This window comes from Canis lupus, chromosome 11 (assembly GCF_048164855.1).
Source record: "Canis lupus baileyi chromosome 11, mCanLup2.hap1, whole genome shotgun sequence".
NCBI lineage: Eukaryota > Metazoa > Chordata > Mammalia > Carnivora > Canidae > Canis > Canis lupus.
The window spans coordinates 49,113,957-49,128,491 of record NC_132848.1 but is presented as its reverse complement, the minus strand read 5'-3'; the positions used below and the strand labels follow the sequence as shown (position 1 = coordinate 49,128,491).

The window sequence follows — 14,535 nt, the reverse complement described above, 5'->3', positions numbered from 1 at the left end:
ACTGTAAGTAACCTACACACGCTTAAATAATTTGCTGTTTTTGATTTGTTGTGGGCTGGGAAATTAGGCAACCTAAGTTGTGGTAATTTGGAAAAGTAAATGGCTCTTAATAAAGGCATGTGTATCTTTTTGTTATTATTTTGTGACAGATTTTGTGGCAGCTGTTTGGATGATTAGAACATAAGCTATGTGTTTGGTTTATTGCACTATCTTCAGAGCCTAGATTAATACCTGGCACATCATGATCAATGCTGTTGAATTAATTCGGAGGCATTATTTTCTACCTCTGTGTTTAGGCATTCCCTTTATTTCAGCAAGTATTTATTGTGGAGATTGGAGATGGTGGTTGAGATCAGGTGGTAAATAACAAAGGAACTTGGCCTTTATTTTGGAGAAAGTAGACAAATTTGTGCAGGGTGGAGGCTTGACTGAGGTAGATACACATTTAGAATATATTTAAATCTCAAATATGATATTTCTCATTTCTGGATATACAGTTTGGATTTTAATTTTTTTTTTTATTTTTTTTTTTTTATGATAGTCACAGAGAGAGAGAGAGAGGCAGAGACATAGGCAGAGGGAGAAGCAGGCTCCATGCACCGGGAGCCTGACGTGGGATTCGATCCCGAGTCTCCAGGATTGCGCCCTGGGCCAAAGGCAGGCGCCAAACCGCTGCGCCACCCAGGGATCCCTACAGTTTGGATTTTTAAAAATATATCTTCTCTATCTCCTTAACATGCTTATACTTTTTTCTTCCATTTTGACTATATGGAGATATTGTTGATAGAAGTTTTAATGTCTTTGTCTATTAATTCTATCATTTGTGTCACTTCTTGGTCTGTTTTTATTGGTTAGTCTTTTTTGCCTCATTATACATCATACATTTCTGCTTCTTTGTAATTTCTGTTTAGATACCAGATGTGGAATTCATTCTGTTGAATATGGATTTTGTTTTTTTTTTTTGTATTCCTTTACATATTTTTGAGCTTTGTTCTGATGTTTTAAGTTTATGATAGTTTTCTTAGTGCTTGCTTTTTTTTTTTTAAGATTTTATTTATTTATTCATGAGAGACAAAGAGAGAGAGAGAGGCAGAGACACAGGCAGAGAGAGAAGCAGGCTGCATGCAGGGAGCCCAACACAAGACTCGATCCTGGGTCCCCAGGACCAGGCCCCGGACCAAAGGCAGTGCTAAACCGCCAAGCCACCTGGGCTGCCCTTAGTGCTTGCTTTTATGCTTTGTTAGGCAGGATTAGAATGGTCTTCAGTCTAGAATTATTCCCACTAAATTAATTCAGCCTCACTATTGAAGCAGTATCATTCTGAGTATCCTGCCTGTTAGCCCATGTTTTGTTTTTGTTTTGGTTTTCTTTAAGGTTTTTTATTTTTAAGTAATCTCTTATACCCAGTGTGGGCCTCCAACCCACAACCATGAGATCAAGAGTCCCATGCTCCACTGACTAAGCCAGCCAGCACCCCTAGCCCATATATTTTTGAGATCATTGGGAATGTGAGCTAGTCTAATGCTTGTGTGGGTTTTGGCAGTTGTCTTTTTTTCAGTCTCTGGAAAGGTCTCAGGTAGTTACCTAGGCTTCAGATTGTTGCCTCGCTCCCATGTGATTATAAGTACTCAAAGACTGAGCTGTAGGTCTCCAGAGCTCTTTATCAGGGTCTCTCCTCTTTGTTAGTGTGTGCTATAGCAAGTTGTAACTAGTCCCTCTGGGAAAAGTATTTGAATCTGTGGGTTCTAAAATTATATTATGTTGGTGAATTTTTCTTATTGTAGATATAGAAAAGTTTCAGGCTGTGGTAATTTGGTATTAGAAGAACATGTGAATATTTTGAAGCATTTGTGACTAGAGGTGATTTTTTTTCTTTCTTTTGACTCCTAAAACTTAAAAATTCAGAACAAAATCAGTGTTGTTGCAATCCAGTATCTTAAACATTACAATGTAGTCTTCTTTTAGTTGATGCTAAGTTGAGTAGTATGAGTAGTATGTGTATTTTAAAATCCCTTCACGGGGATCCCTGGGTGGCTCAGTGGTTTGGTATCTGCCTTCGGCCCAGGGCATGATCCTGGAATCCTGGGATTGAGTCCCACAGCTGGCTCCCTGCATGGAGCCTGCTTCTCCCTCTGCCTGTGTCTCTGCTTCTCTTCTCTGTGTGTCTCTCATGAATAAATAAATAAAATCTTTAAAAATAAAAATAAAAAAATAAAATCTCTTTGCAAAGGGACACCGAAGTGGCACAGTCAGTTAAGTGTTAGACTCTTGGTTTCAACTCTTAGTTTCAGCTCAGGTCAAAATCTCAGGGTGGTATGGTCGAGCCCTGGGTTGGGCTCTGGGCTCAGTGGAGTTTGAGTTTCTCTCCCTCTCCCACCCCACCTCTCCCTTCCTCTCTCAAATAAATAAATCTTTAAAAAGAAACAAACAAACAAACAAAAAACCTCTGCAGGACATTCAATACAACTATTGAAGCAGTCACCTATCACATGCTTCTCCAGGTCCTGTTGTACTCTAGCAACTTTCGAATTGGTTGAATGAGTAGAAGAAAGCTGAGTATTGATCAGCATTCCCAGTAGAGTTCAAATTAACCGTCTGAGACTCCTGTAAGGATTAACATCTAAGATTCACTTAGTTCTTCCTTAAAAAAAGTCATAGTCATCTTAAATGTAAGAAGTTATAGAGCTCTTGAATGAGATATCGTAGTCACTTTAGATAATCTTAAGGGAAACTTGAATATGCATTTCACTATTGGAATGCAGTTTTAGAATAGTTATCTACCCTTAGTGTAAACTGTCTCTTAGTGCTAGGTTCAGAGTCCACAGGCAGTAGTTCCCAGCATGTATTTTGTAACTTCTTGGCCCGGATTAATTTTTTATGCTATCCTACAATAGTTTTGAAATACCAACACTATTTTTCTTCATGTCTTTTGAGAGTAGTCTTTGAGTGGTGAGCTAGTCTTTCTGTAAGTTGATAAGCTCAAGATATAAGCATTAATTACCAATCAAGTATATGCCTTCCTGAAGTTTTCCAATTTATTTTTAAAAATATTTTATTTATTTATTTGAGAAAGCTCAAGAGCGAGCACAAGCAATGAGAGGGGCAGAGAAAGAGAGAGAAGCAGACTCCCCACTGATCAGGGAGCCCAGTGTGGGGCTTGATCCCAGGACTCTGGGATCATGATCTGAGATGAAGGCAGATGCTTAACTGACTGAGCCACCCAGGCACCCCAGTTTTCCAATTTTTAAATTGCCTGTTAACATATGTTGGCAAAGTTGCCATAGAATAGTATTTAGATTCAATACTGCTTAGTTAGGGTGAGATTATTTAAGATTATTAAGGAATTTTTGCTTCTAAACTTTTTTTTAAATAAGCCTATTTATAAGAATATTTTCAAAGGCATTTTGGATCTGACTGATAAAGTTAGTAAATTCTTATGTCAGATCCAAGGCAGCTGATATTAAGTATGAGTAAGACTTTGTTCCTAACAATAGTGCTAGCTGAAGAAAGTTCAAATTAGAAAGAGAGCAGTATACATACTATATGTTTTTGAAAACACCACCACCAGAAATACTGAGTCACCTCTAAAAGGCAAAGTGTTACTGAAACTAGTTCAAAACTTGACTGGGGGTATAACATACCATAAAGATAAGTGCTTTAGAATTGACATGCAGGCATTTAAGTCTTTTTTGCCACAACAGAGTCTTGTGATAGAAGGAGGGATTCCCTGACTCATGGCAATAACCTGAACTTGGCAAGTGGGACTTTATGCCACTGTGTAATGGTGCTGCTTTTCATATGTTGGAAGAATATATCAGGTTTCTCACATAAGCCCTATTGAATCCACCAAGTTAAATGCCAGATGGTATGGTCTTCTTTTCAATCAGCCAGTGAGGCTCCCACCTGTGACATTTTATAGGCGGAGGGGAAGTACTTCTTGAACTATAATTTGAGTGCTCAGAAACATTAGCTCCTATTTGTGTGTTGCTGGGGCTGGGACCACAAGATAATAGGTAAGTCAAGGATGAACAGGAAACTTCTTTTTGCCAAGTTGTTCATAGGTGGAGATCGGAAAGTAAGAAAGCAACTGCAAACTGGTCTTGATAATTATGTGCACGTGGAAGAGAAGGTACTGTCTCTTCTGCCAAGGTTAAGGGAGGGGATGGATGGGTCAGGACAAGATGTGCAAAGAAGGCACTGAGCTGAGTATCAAGGGATGAGTAAGAATTTGTCCAGGGTGAAGGAAGGGCGTTCCAGGCAAAGGCAGTGAGGCCGACAGAACCGTGCATCTGGGGACCTGAAGGTAGACTGGTAAAATGGTAGCCCAAGAAACTGAAATAATGGGAAGAAATAAGGCCAAAAAATGGTAGCCTGGGGCCCTTCAGGAATGATCTCATTCTAACTCATGAGGTTTGGACTTTGAGTCATGGCTCTGAGCCATTGAAAGGTAAATGTAATGAAGGAAAGACTGATGGTGGCTATTCAAAGAGGGGGAAAAAGGGTGCAGGTAAGGCATAGATGATGAACAGTTTGTGGGACCTTCTGGGGTGCCTTTGAAATTTCAGGTGCAGATACTTAGCCTTTTCTTCCCTTTTTGTTAAGTAATCTTTTTGTTCATCATGGGCTCAAACTCATGACCCCTAGATCAAGAGTCACATGCTCTACCAAGAGAGTCCTATGCCCCTACTAACTAAGCCTTTCTGTTTTCTGTGAAACAAGGAATTTAAACCTCTACATGCTGGATTGTTTTAAAAGTAAAGGGAAGGAGAATTTCTGAAAGAGATTGAGTAGTGTCAGTGGAGATTGGCAGAGAATGATCAACAACACAAATCTTAAAATAGTCAGGGGATCAGAAGGTGTTAGTTGAATTTTGAGTTGAAATCGGTGGTAATTTTTTTTTTTTTTTTAAATTTTTATTTATTTATGATAGTCACACACAGAGAGAGCGAGAGAGGCAGAGACATAGGCAGAGGGAGAAGCAGGCTCCATACACCGGGAGCCTGACGTGGGATTCGATCCCGGGTCTCCAGGATCGCGCCCTGAGCCAAAGGCAGGCGCTAAACCGCTGCGCCACCCAGGGATCCCATCGGTGGTAATTTTAATGAGAGTACTTTCAGTGGAAGTTTGGGGACAGAAGTCAGATTGCATTGGATTTAGGAGTGAGCATGCAGTGAAGAAGTGTTGACTATTCTTTACAAAAGCTTAGTTTTAAAGGATTCTGTACTTTCTTTTTGAATCTGTGCCATTTATCCTGAAGGTTCACATTCAAGGTAGTTCACATTCAAGGGCTTTTAGTCATTGTCTGTTATTTTAGATACATAAACAGTTTTGAAGTTTTACTTCCATGCCTTCACTGGGTACTTAATGTTGGTTTGAGAACAATTCAATGTCTTAGTGTTTTTTATTTTAGGTAAGTTGATATTTAATGAAAGATATGATTAAGTAGCTTTTCTTAAAAAGGAAGCTCAGCTTATTAATGTTGAGAGTTGGATTGGAGGTTCAACATTTAAACCAGAGATGGTGTTTGTGTTTTACTGTGGAGTTTTCATTTACAAAAGTAGAACTCCCAAAAGTATTCACCAGCCAACTTCAACAGTTAAGATTTGGCCATCTCGTTTCATTTTTTTCCTCCCCTAGCCCCCCTTCTCCCCCAGAATGGACTGTTTAAATTACAGATCTCTTGTCATATTCTGTCTATAAATACTTTAGTATACATCTCAAAACTTATTTAATTTTTTAAAAAGGATTTATTTATTTGAGAGAGAGCATGCACTCAAGTTAGGGGAGGGGCAGAAGGTATGAATCTTCAAGTAAATCCCTGCTGAGCTCAGGGGTCCATTTCTGAACCCTGAGATCATGACCTGAACCAAAACCAAGAGCTGGATGCTTGACTGAGCCACCCAGGCACCTCTTTTTAAAAATTCATTCATTCATTCGTTTGAGAGGGAGAAGGGGGGAGGAGAGGCAGAGGAAGGGAGAGAGAGAGAGAACTCAAGCAGATGGGGAACTCAATCTCACTATCCTAAGATCATGCATGACCTGTGCCAAAATCAGGAGTTGACGCTTAACCAACTGAGCCACCCAGGTGCCCCCAGAACTTTTTTTTTTTTAAATAAGTTTTTTTTTTTTTTAATTTATTTATTCAGAGAGAGAGAGACTGAGAGGCAGAGACACAGGCAGAGGGAGAAGCGGGCTCCATGCAGGGAGCCTGACGTGGGACTCGATCCCGGGTCTCCAGGATCAGACCCCTGGCTGCAGGCAGCGCTAAAACGCTGCGCCACTGGGGATGCCCTATTTTAAATACAACAACATAACCCCTATAATATTGCACCTGATAAAATTAACAGTAATTGGGAAGAGGGATTCATCAGCTTCCCAAAGGGGTCCATGACCAGAAAGCTAACAAACCACTTTAAGTCTTGCCACTTAATATTGTTTACTTTTGGGCATTGGCACCTTGCTCGCAAACTCTTGATTTCCCTTCTCCTTCCCTCACCCACCCAATTCCTTAGATGTGGTAGGCACCAAGGCTTAAAGTTCCTGGAATTAAAGCTGTTTTTAGGGCACCTGGGTGGCTCAGTGGTTTAGTGTCTGCCTTTGGCTCATGCCGTGATCCTGGGGTCCTGGGATGGAGTCCCACATCAGGATCCCTATGGGCAGCTTGCTTCTTCCTCTGCCTATGTCTCTGTCTCTTTCTGTGTCTCTCATGAATGAATAAATAAAATCTTCCAAAAATAAAAATAAAGCTATTTCTAACCTGGTCAAAAAAGATACCTAATTTTTTTAAATTAATAATAGACTTTTATTGTAGTTTATTGTTCACTGTGTAACATTTTATCCTCATCTCTTGAGTTCCCACTTTTTCACTTACTATTTGACAAAATTTTTTTTAAGTCTTTTTTTCTTTTATTTTTGCATATGGAAATATCAAGTAGAGGAGGCTGCTCTGTAGTCAGTAAATGGGTGAGATGAAAACTTGTAACAGTTTAGAGATTGTTTTCTGCTACAGCCTTGAGCTATGGTTTTTGGGTCAGTTTATCATTTCTTCTATTAACTGATTTCTTAAGAATTTTTCCCGAATCAAAATAAACACTATAATAAACCTAGGGCTTCATAAACCTTTTTTTCCGACCTATAGATAAGAATCCATCTTCTTTTTCAAAGTTTTTTCTTAATGTGCATCAATGGAAAGGATGATTTCATCATAAGAGGATTCCAGAGGGACATGGAACATGTTTTTTGTATTTTTTAGTTTGAAATAATTATAGAATGACAGAAGTTGCAAAAATGGGTGGAGAACACATAGGCCCCCTGTGTCCTCCCCCCCCCCCCCGGTTACATATTATATAACTGTAGTACATTATCAAAATCAGGAATTTTACATTGGTACAATATGTGTGTGTAGTTCCCACATTTATTACATGTATAACTTTGTAACATCCCTGCAGTGAGGATAAAGAAATACTTCATCACTGCACATACCCTCTACCAGCACCATCCCCTATAATCTACCACTTCTACCCCATCCCTAATTGTGGCAACCACTAATTTGTTTTCCATTTATATAACTTGTAATTTTGCAAAGATAATATAAATGGACTTATAGTTGTCGTGTTTTGAGACCAGCCTTTTTTTAATCAGCAGAATGCCCCTTAAAAATCCATCCAAGTTGTTGTATGTGTTGGTATAGTTCATTCTGAAAAAAGGAAAAAAAAATTTAAAGTAATCCCTATACCCAACATGGGGCTCAAACTTAAAACACTGAGCTCAAGAGTTGCTTGCTTTAATGATCTGACCCAGCAAAGCACCCCCATTCTGAATATGTTTTCAAAATAAAAATAAGTGCCTTGTTAACTCACTGTACCAAAATTCAGTCCACTCAAAGCTGCCCAACCTCAAGTTTAAAAAGACCTATATAAGGCCTCAAAAAGCCTATAAGGGGGATCCCTGGGTGGCGCAGCGGTTTGGCACCTGTCTTTGGCCCAGGGCGCGATCCTGGAGACCCGGGATCGAATCCCACGTCAGGCTCCCGGTGCATGGAGCCTGCTTGCTTCTCCCTCTACCTATGTCTCTGCCTCTCTCTCTCTCTCTCTGTGACTGTCATAAAAAAAAAAAAAAAAAAGCCTATAAGGGTACAGATTTAAAAAGGCTTATTGCTTTTTTATGGGCATTTTACAATGTAAATTATATATGTAATATATTTTATAAGTTTTAATTAAATTACATTTACATTATAAAATTACTATTAAGACATAATTAATCTTTTTAAAGTAGATGACATCTTTAAATATAAAGAGCTTAGACGGTGCGCCTGGTTGGTGCAGTCAGTTAAATTCTTGATTCTTGGTTTCAGCTTAGGTTGTGATCTCAGGAGTCACTTCATCTCAGGAGTCCATGCTCTGCATGGAATCTGTTTCAGTTTCTCTCTCCATCTTTCTCTGCCCCCACCTCCTCAACTCCCATGCACATGTGTGCACTCTCTCAAATAAAAATAAATATATCTTAAATAAATATATAGAACTTACAGACATAAAATTTGCAAAGCTTAGAAATAGTGTAAGACCAGTGTTTACTGGTTATCTTATTCTATAAATGGCTTTTCATTTAAATAGGAAAAATTTTGGTGAGCCATACTTTTTGCTTTCTTTTTTTTTTCTTTAAGATTTATTTATTTACTCATTCAGAGAGAGAGGCAGAGACACAGGGAGAGGCAGAAGCAGGCTCCATGCAGGAAGCCCGATGTGGGACTCGATCCCGGACCCCCAGGATCACACCCCGGGCAGCAGGCGGCGCTAAACTGCTGCGCCACCAGGGCTGCCCTACTTTTTGCTTTCTTTGAAATAATTTCAGATTTACAGAAAATTACAAGAATAGCACAGAGGACTCTTATATGCCCCATTTACTAACTTTTAGCATTTGGCCACATTATCATTATTTATTCTCCATCTATCAATCCGTATATATATACACACGTAAAGATAATGATTTTTTTTTTTAACTCTTTAGGCTAAGGCTGTATGTGTCATGACCATTTACCTTTAAATATGGCAGTATGTAATTGTGCAGAACAAGGATATTCTTTGGTCTTTTTAAGATTTTTGTAAAATATTTTATTTATTTTATGGAGTGCACAAACGGGGGAGCAGCAGGTAAAGGGAGAGGGAGAAGCGGGCTCCCCACGGAGCACGGAGACCAATACAGGGCTTGATCCTAGGACCCCAGGATCATGACCTGAGCTGAAGGCAGATGCTCAACTGCTGAGCCCCCCAGGCATCCCAGTTGTCTTTTGTCTTTAATTTTCTCTAATCTGGAACACTTTTTCAGCTTTTATCTTTTATGACATTAACATTTTGGGGGGGCGACAGGCCAGTTTTTAATAGAATGTCTCTTACAATGGTTCCCCCTGATTAACTTTAGGTTATACATTACTGCCCGGCATACCACAAGAATGATATTCTGTCCTCAGAGGATGAAGCCTAAAAAACATACAATGTCTATTTGTGCCCCTTTAGGGTTGGTAATTTTGATCACCTAGTGAAGATGTTCAGTTTCTCCGTTACATAATTTCCATCTTTCTATTACAAGTAATAAGCAGTCTCTAGGCAGATGTTTTGAGAGTATGTAAGTATCCTGCTCTATGAAACTTGGACCCAAAGATTTAGGGATGGTTCTTAATGATTCTTGTCCAAAATAATCTATTTTATTGGTTCAAAATAAGAGCCAGCCTTTCTAAATTAACTGGTCCTAAAATTTCAACTTAACTTTGAAAACATTTATTTACTTACTTATTTTATGGCTTTGATCTGTATGCATTGCATATGATAATTGCTACTATGTTTCAACTTAAAATGTTTATTAAACACTGTATTTATTTTTAATCCTTTACTGCCCTCTGCAGGTGTATGGATGTAAATCTTTGGAGCAAGGTAAGTCCTCCTAATACTGCAATTCCAAAGAGGATATATAAAAAGCTATTAAGAGCAAAAGTTGTAATAGCTTCATAATTTATGATGTGTTATTATAAATTAATTAATTTAGAATTTTGAAGTTGGTAGTTTTAAAACTGTCTTCGTAGAGCATGAAATTTATTATCAAAGTGATCCTTAGTCCTAAATTCTTTGTAAGGTTTTCAGCTTTTTTGAAGGATAGCTGCTAACATTATTGCAGTGACATTTGATTTACAGATTTAATAACTAGTTTAAGAAATATATTCATATACATATTTGTGTATCTATATGTGAATGATATATAGATCAATTTTAAATTACTATTTTTTAAAGAAGTTAACTACCTTTGTGCAGGAACTACAATTATCCTTATGCTGAATTGCAAGAAATATTCATAACTAAATAAAATCAATGTACATTATTAACTGGAATTCCCAATTTTTAAAAATCTAAATTCTTAAAAATCTAAATTTCATTTAATTCTGTTTCAGGTATTATACTGCCAAACTATATAGTCAGTTATAATTTATGATCATGAAATCTATATTTAGAAGTGAGTTTTTTTGACAAGAAAATTGTTTTATTGGTTATTCATGAAATGTGTTTCTGTTCAAAATTCGGCATTAAATGTAGCTATCTTGGATCTACTATATGGTTGTAACTTCTGCTAGAATGTATTGCCTACCTTCTATACATGTCTGTTAGTTAAAAAACAGTTTGTAAAAAAAAATAATAAAAAAAACAGTTTGTAGATGAAAATTGTTTCATTTTGCTTTGTTTTTGAGTACTTTCTATCTTAACTGTCCTTTGAATTGCCATTAAGTGCAGCATGATTTTCATGGTGGAGTGAAGTGAGATATGGTCAATTTTGCCCAATTTTCTATATTAGCAAATTAATAGTAGTAGAAGTAAGTGCATGCGAGGCAGTATCTTAAGAGCAAATAAGTTCAGTCATAGAATAGACATAAAGTAGTTCAGAATTCCTAGCTTATGTCACTTTGGAAAAGAGCCGTTTGTTTCCGTTCTTACTGTCTTTATCCCAAGGATGTATAGTCAAATACTGTGTTCAAAAGTTATAGGTCAGTACTGTAGGTTTGTAGTCATTTTCATCATAAAATACATATTTGGATTTCTTCAGTTAAAATTTTGCTAGCAGAATTAATGTTGAATAAATGTTGTGTTTGTACAATCAACTGATAGGAATCTGTGAGAACAAGCACATTAGAGCTTTTGACTCCTTTGGTTTTAATGCCATTAAAATACCTGGAAAAATGTCATTGGGAAAAAACTAAAAAAAAAAAAATTTAAACTATTTAGCAGTCTAGTGTGTTTTACTTTATTATTTCTGTAATACATCATTTGAAAGGAGGAAACTGGTCCAATTTCAATAAGACCAAAAACAACACAATGAGAAATATATTGGCTGATAATTCCTATAAACTATTTCCTGTTTCTTTAAAACAATATATAAACAATATATAAACAAAATATATAAACAAATCTGTTTGGAGGGTTTCTTAGTGACAGTTCATGAAACATTGTAGTTTTCCTTCAACATGGGTTTGTTTTGTTTTTGTTTTTAAAGACAAACCTATTATTTAAAAACGAAACAATTTCCTTGGCTGGTGGGGGTAGTGTTGAATTACTGTGATATAGAATAATACCTTACTGGGAAGAAGCTTTATTATTTCAAGAATTCAATTTCAGATTGTATTTGTTCTTGTTTGCTTCTCTTGCTGCAATGCGTGCATTTTCTGTCTTACCAGATAACAGAACTGTTGTATAAGGATGGACGTTATTGCCAAGAGCCTCCAGGACCAACGGGTAGCGTTTCAATTTCGATGATTGTAACTTATCCACAAATCCATTCTTCTGTGTAATGATGGGCTAGAAGGATTACAGCAGTAAACATTTTCTTTTTGAAAGTGAAATTTGAAAACATTTGGTTATAAATCTTTATATTGATAACCACAACATTTTGAGATCTCTGAGGTGTTTGGTTTTATCATCGTAATTGTTTTACAGACAGGATTGGAGGCTTTTTTTCTGTTTGAAGAAAGGAAATGCTTCGTATAGCACTTAGGAAAATAGACTTAAAGATGAGTCATTCTTAGTGTTTGTTATTTTAATGTTTTGCAGGTGTGGCTAATTTTAAATAAAAGAGATCTTTAATCTTTAGGCTTTTCCCCCACTTAAATGTAATTTATTATCCAAAATATAGTATTTTGGCATTTAATGATTTTTATTTTCCATATAATAAAGCCTAGAATATATGGTTTTCAAGAAGGTACCCTTCTTGAAAGTTCAGATTTTCTATCTTAGGTATTAACACATGGCCATATACATTTTATGCTTGAATGCATAGGAAAATTACTGTTGTTACAAAACATCTTTGTTAATCTTGGTTTTTCATTGGCTAATAGGCAGCTCTCCACAGGATTACTGTATCTACTTATTAAAATTATTTAACTTTCTATACTCAACATTTGACAGTTGTTCCTAATTTTATGTGTTCCCTAAATATTGCCCACCAAAAGATTAGTGCAGAAATGTGTACAAGGCATTTATTTATTCTTCCTCCTTGTGATTTGGACAGGAAAGGGGTAAGGCCTTGGGCAGGACCACTTCTGTCACAGAGTGGTGGAAAAAAATAGATTGAAGTAAGATTCAGTACTGAAAAGCTGTCACTCGGTCTGAAAATAATTAATATTCCTTTCACTCACCAGTTAGATATGTGCTCCCAAACCACATAATCTCTATGCCTCAGTGATCAGTGTTGCCATTTCAGAGCCTCTCATCAGGGTGACATCTCACACCAAAATGATTTCTTATAAATTAATCTTGATAACATGACAGTCTCAGTAATTTTAGTGGAATGCTTTCTCTTGTTTTTTTCCACAGAAGCTGTTGGCTATTTTCTTTATAACTTGATTGACAGCATGAGTGACTCAGAGGTACAGGCCAAGGAGGAGCGTTTGAGACAATACTTCCATCAGCTGAAGGAGATGGTACCATTTCATTTTTTGCTATATAATGCCTGTCCTGTCTGACATGTATCTATTAGATTTGAAATTGCTGCTTTTAAGTACAACCAGACCACTTCTCAATGACATACACGAGTTGGAGACTTAAATTATGTCTGAGATAATTTCTGTTAGACAAATTTCAGTTTGGTTGTCTAAAACTCAGGATTTTTTTTTTTTTTCTTCTTTCCCTTTGTACAGAATGTAAAAATTACTGAAAATCTCTACAGAGGCATTCGTAATCTACTGGATAGCTACCACGTTCCTGAATTGATTAAGGTGTGTGTGAAATAGTAATCAAAATTTTAAAAAATACTTAATTTATATATAAAAGCATGTTAAAATTGTATTTAGTATGATGCTTCTGGCCAAAAACCGTTTACTTAAATGACAACCATTAAAAGAAGGTTTTTCATTGATGGTTAGTAAATACTGTTTATATATTGAAGAATGTGTTTAAAATATTTTTTACAATGGTTAATGAAGTATGAATAGAATTTCTGGAAGATTTTGAAAAGATAGAAAAATAATAAAATGAGCTGAAACTTCTAAAATTCCTTTTGACATTGGCTAATATATTTTTCCATGTGTTTTCTAATTTTAATTTAAATCTCAATTTTAGGATGTTAATATATTGGTTGATAGAGAGAAGATTGACTCTCGAAAAGTAAGTAGGTTCTACATACTATAACCACCACATTTAATTACAGAGAATTCTAGCTTGGGTCCTTATGAACCCAGTGGTTCCTAACATTTTTGTCATCTGCATACACCTAAGAAGTTGATAACAGCTGTTCCTCATCTCAGAAAAATCAGCATATCTAAGAAATTTGCATGCGTATCTCAGGAGTTTAAAAAAATCCCTGGAGTCCATCCATGGATCCCCAGATTAATGACCTTGATAGCATTTATACTTCTAGGAAAGGTCAGTTTAAAGGGAAGAATGACAAGGGGCACATTTTCCTTTTGTAGTGAATTACTTTCCTTTTCCTGTAGACTATGCAGCTGCCATCATCTGTTTTGGAGACTACACTTGAAAAACTAAAAGCTGAAAATCAACCTATAGGAGATGTTCTAAGGCAACTCATACTAGCGCTTTGTTCAGAAGAGGTAACGTTTGTTTAAATATTTCAAATGTGCTATTAAGGTAAAAAATTCTTTATAGATAAAAGTAAGCGAAGCCACATATAATATTTATGATTTTCACAATTGATTATTATACGTCATGCATGTGAAAAGTGCAATTAAATGAAAGGTTAACTAATTTCAGCTACACCTTGAATGGCATGTTTTCGGGTTGCTGTAGTTTGTTTACGATAATCTGCAAAGTGAATGATAGTAACAGCCGTGATAGGTTTATCATACATGCCAAATGTCCTTTCAAGCCATGGCTCCGGTCTCTTATATCTAGATTGTCAAGCAACTGATACATGCAGTAGTCATTTGCAAGTCAAATATTACTAGGTTGTTAATGCAGGGATTGAAATTCCATTTTCCTGATGGAAAAAAGCTCTTTCTGAGATAAAGGGTCTCTTGCCTTTTTTTCAGCAGGCGTCCAGCTGTAC

General features: G+C 36.6%; 1 protein-coding gene across 1 annotated transcript in view; it reads left to right on the top strand.

The window, feature by feature from the left end:
* The window catches only part of LRPPRC (leucine rich pentatricopeptide repeat containing), a 112,060-nt gene that overhangs the window by 41,832 nt on the left and 55,693 nt on the right, over positions 1-14,535 (top strand). Inside the window, exons 15-20 of the mRNA XM_072768199.1 lie at positions 9,899-9,926; positions 11,714-11,771; positions 12,849-12,955; positions 13,172-13,249; positions 13,593-13,637; positions 13,967-14,080. Of these exons, the coding sequence (XP_072624300.1) occupies positions 9,899-9,926; positions 11,714-11,771; positions 12,849-12,955; positions 13,172-13,249; positions 13,593-13,637; positions 13,967-14,080 (430 nt within the window). The remainder of the gene's footprint in view (positions 1-9,898; positions 9,927-11,713; positions 11,772-12,848; positions 12,956-13,171; positions 13,250-13,592; positions 13,638-13,966; positions 14,081-14,535) is intronic.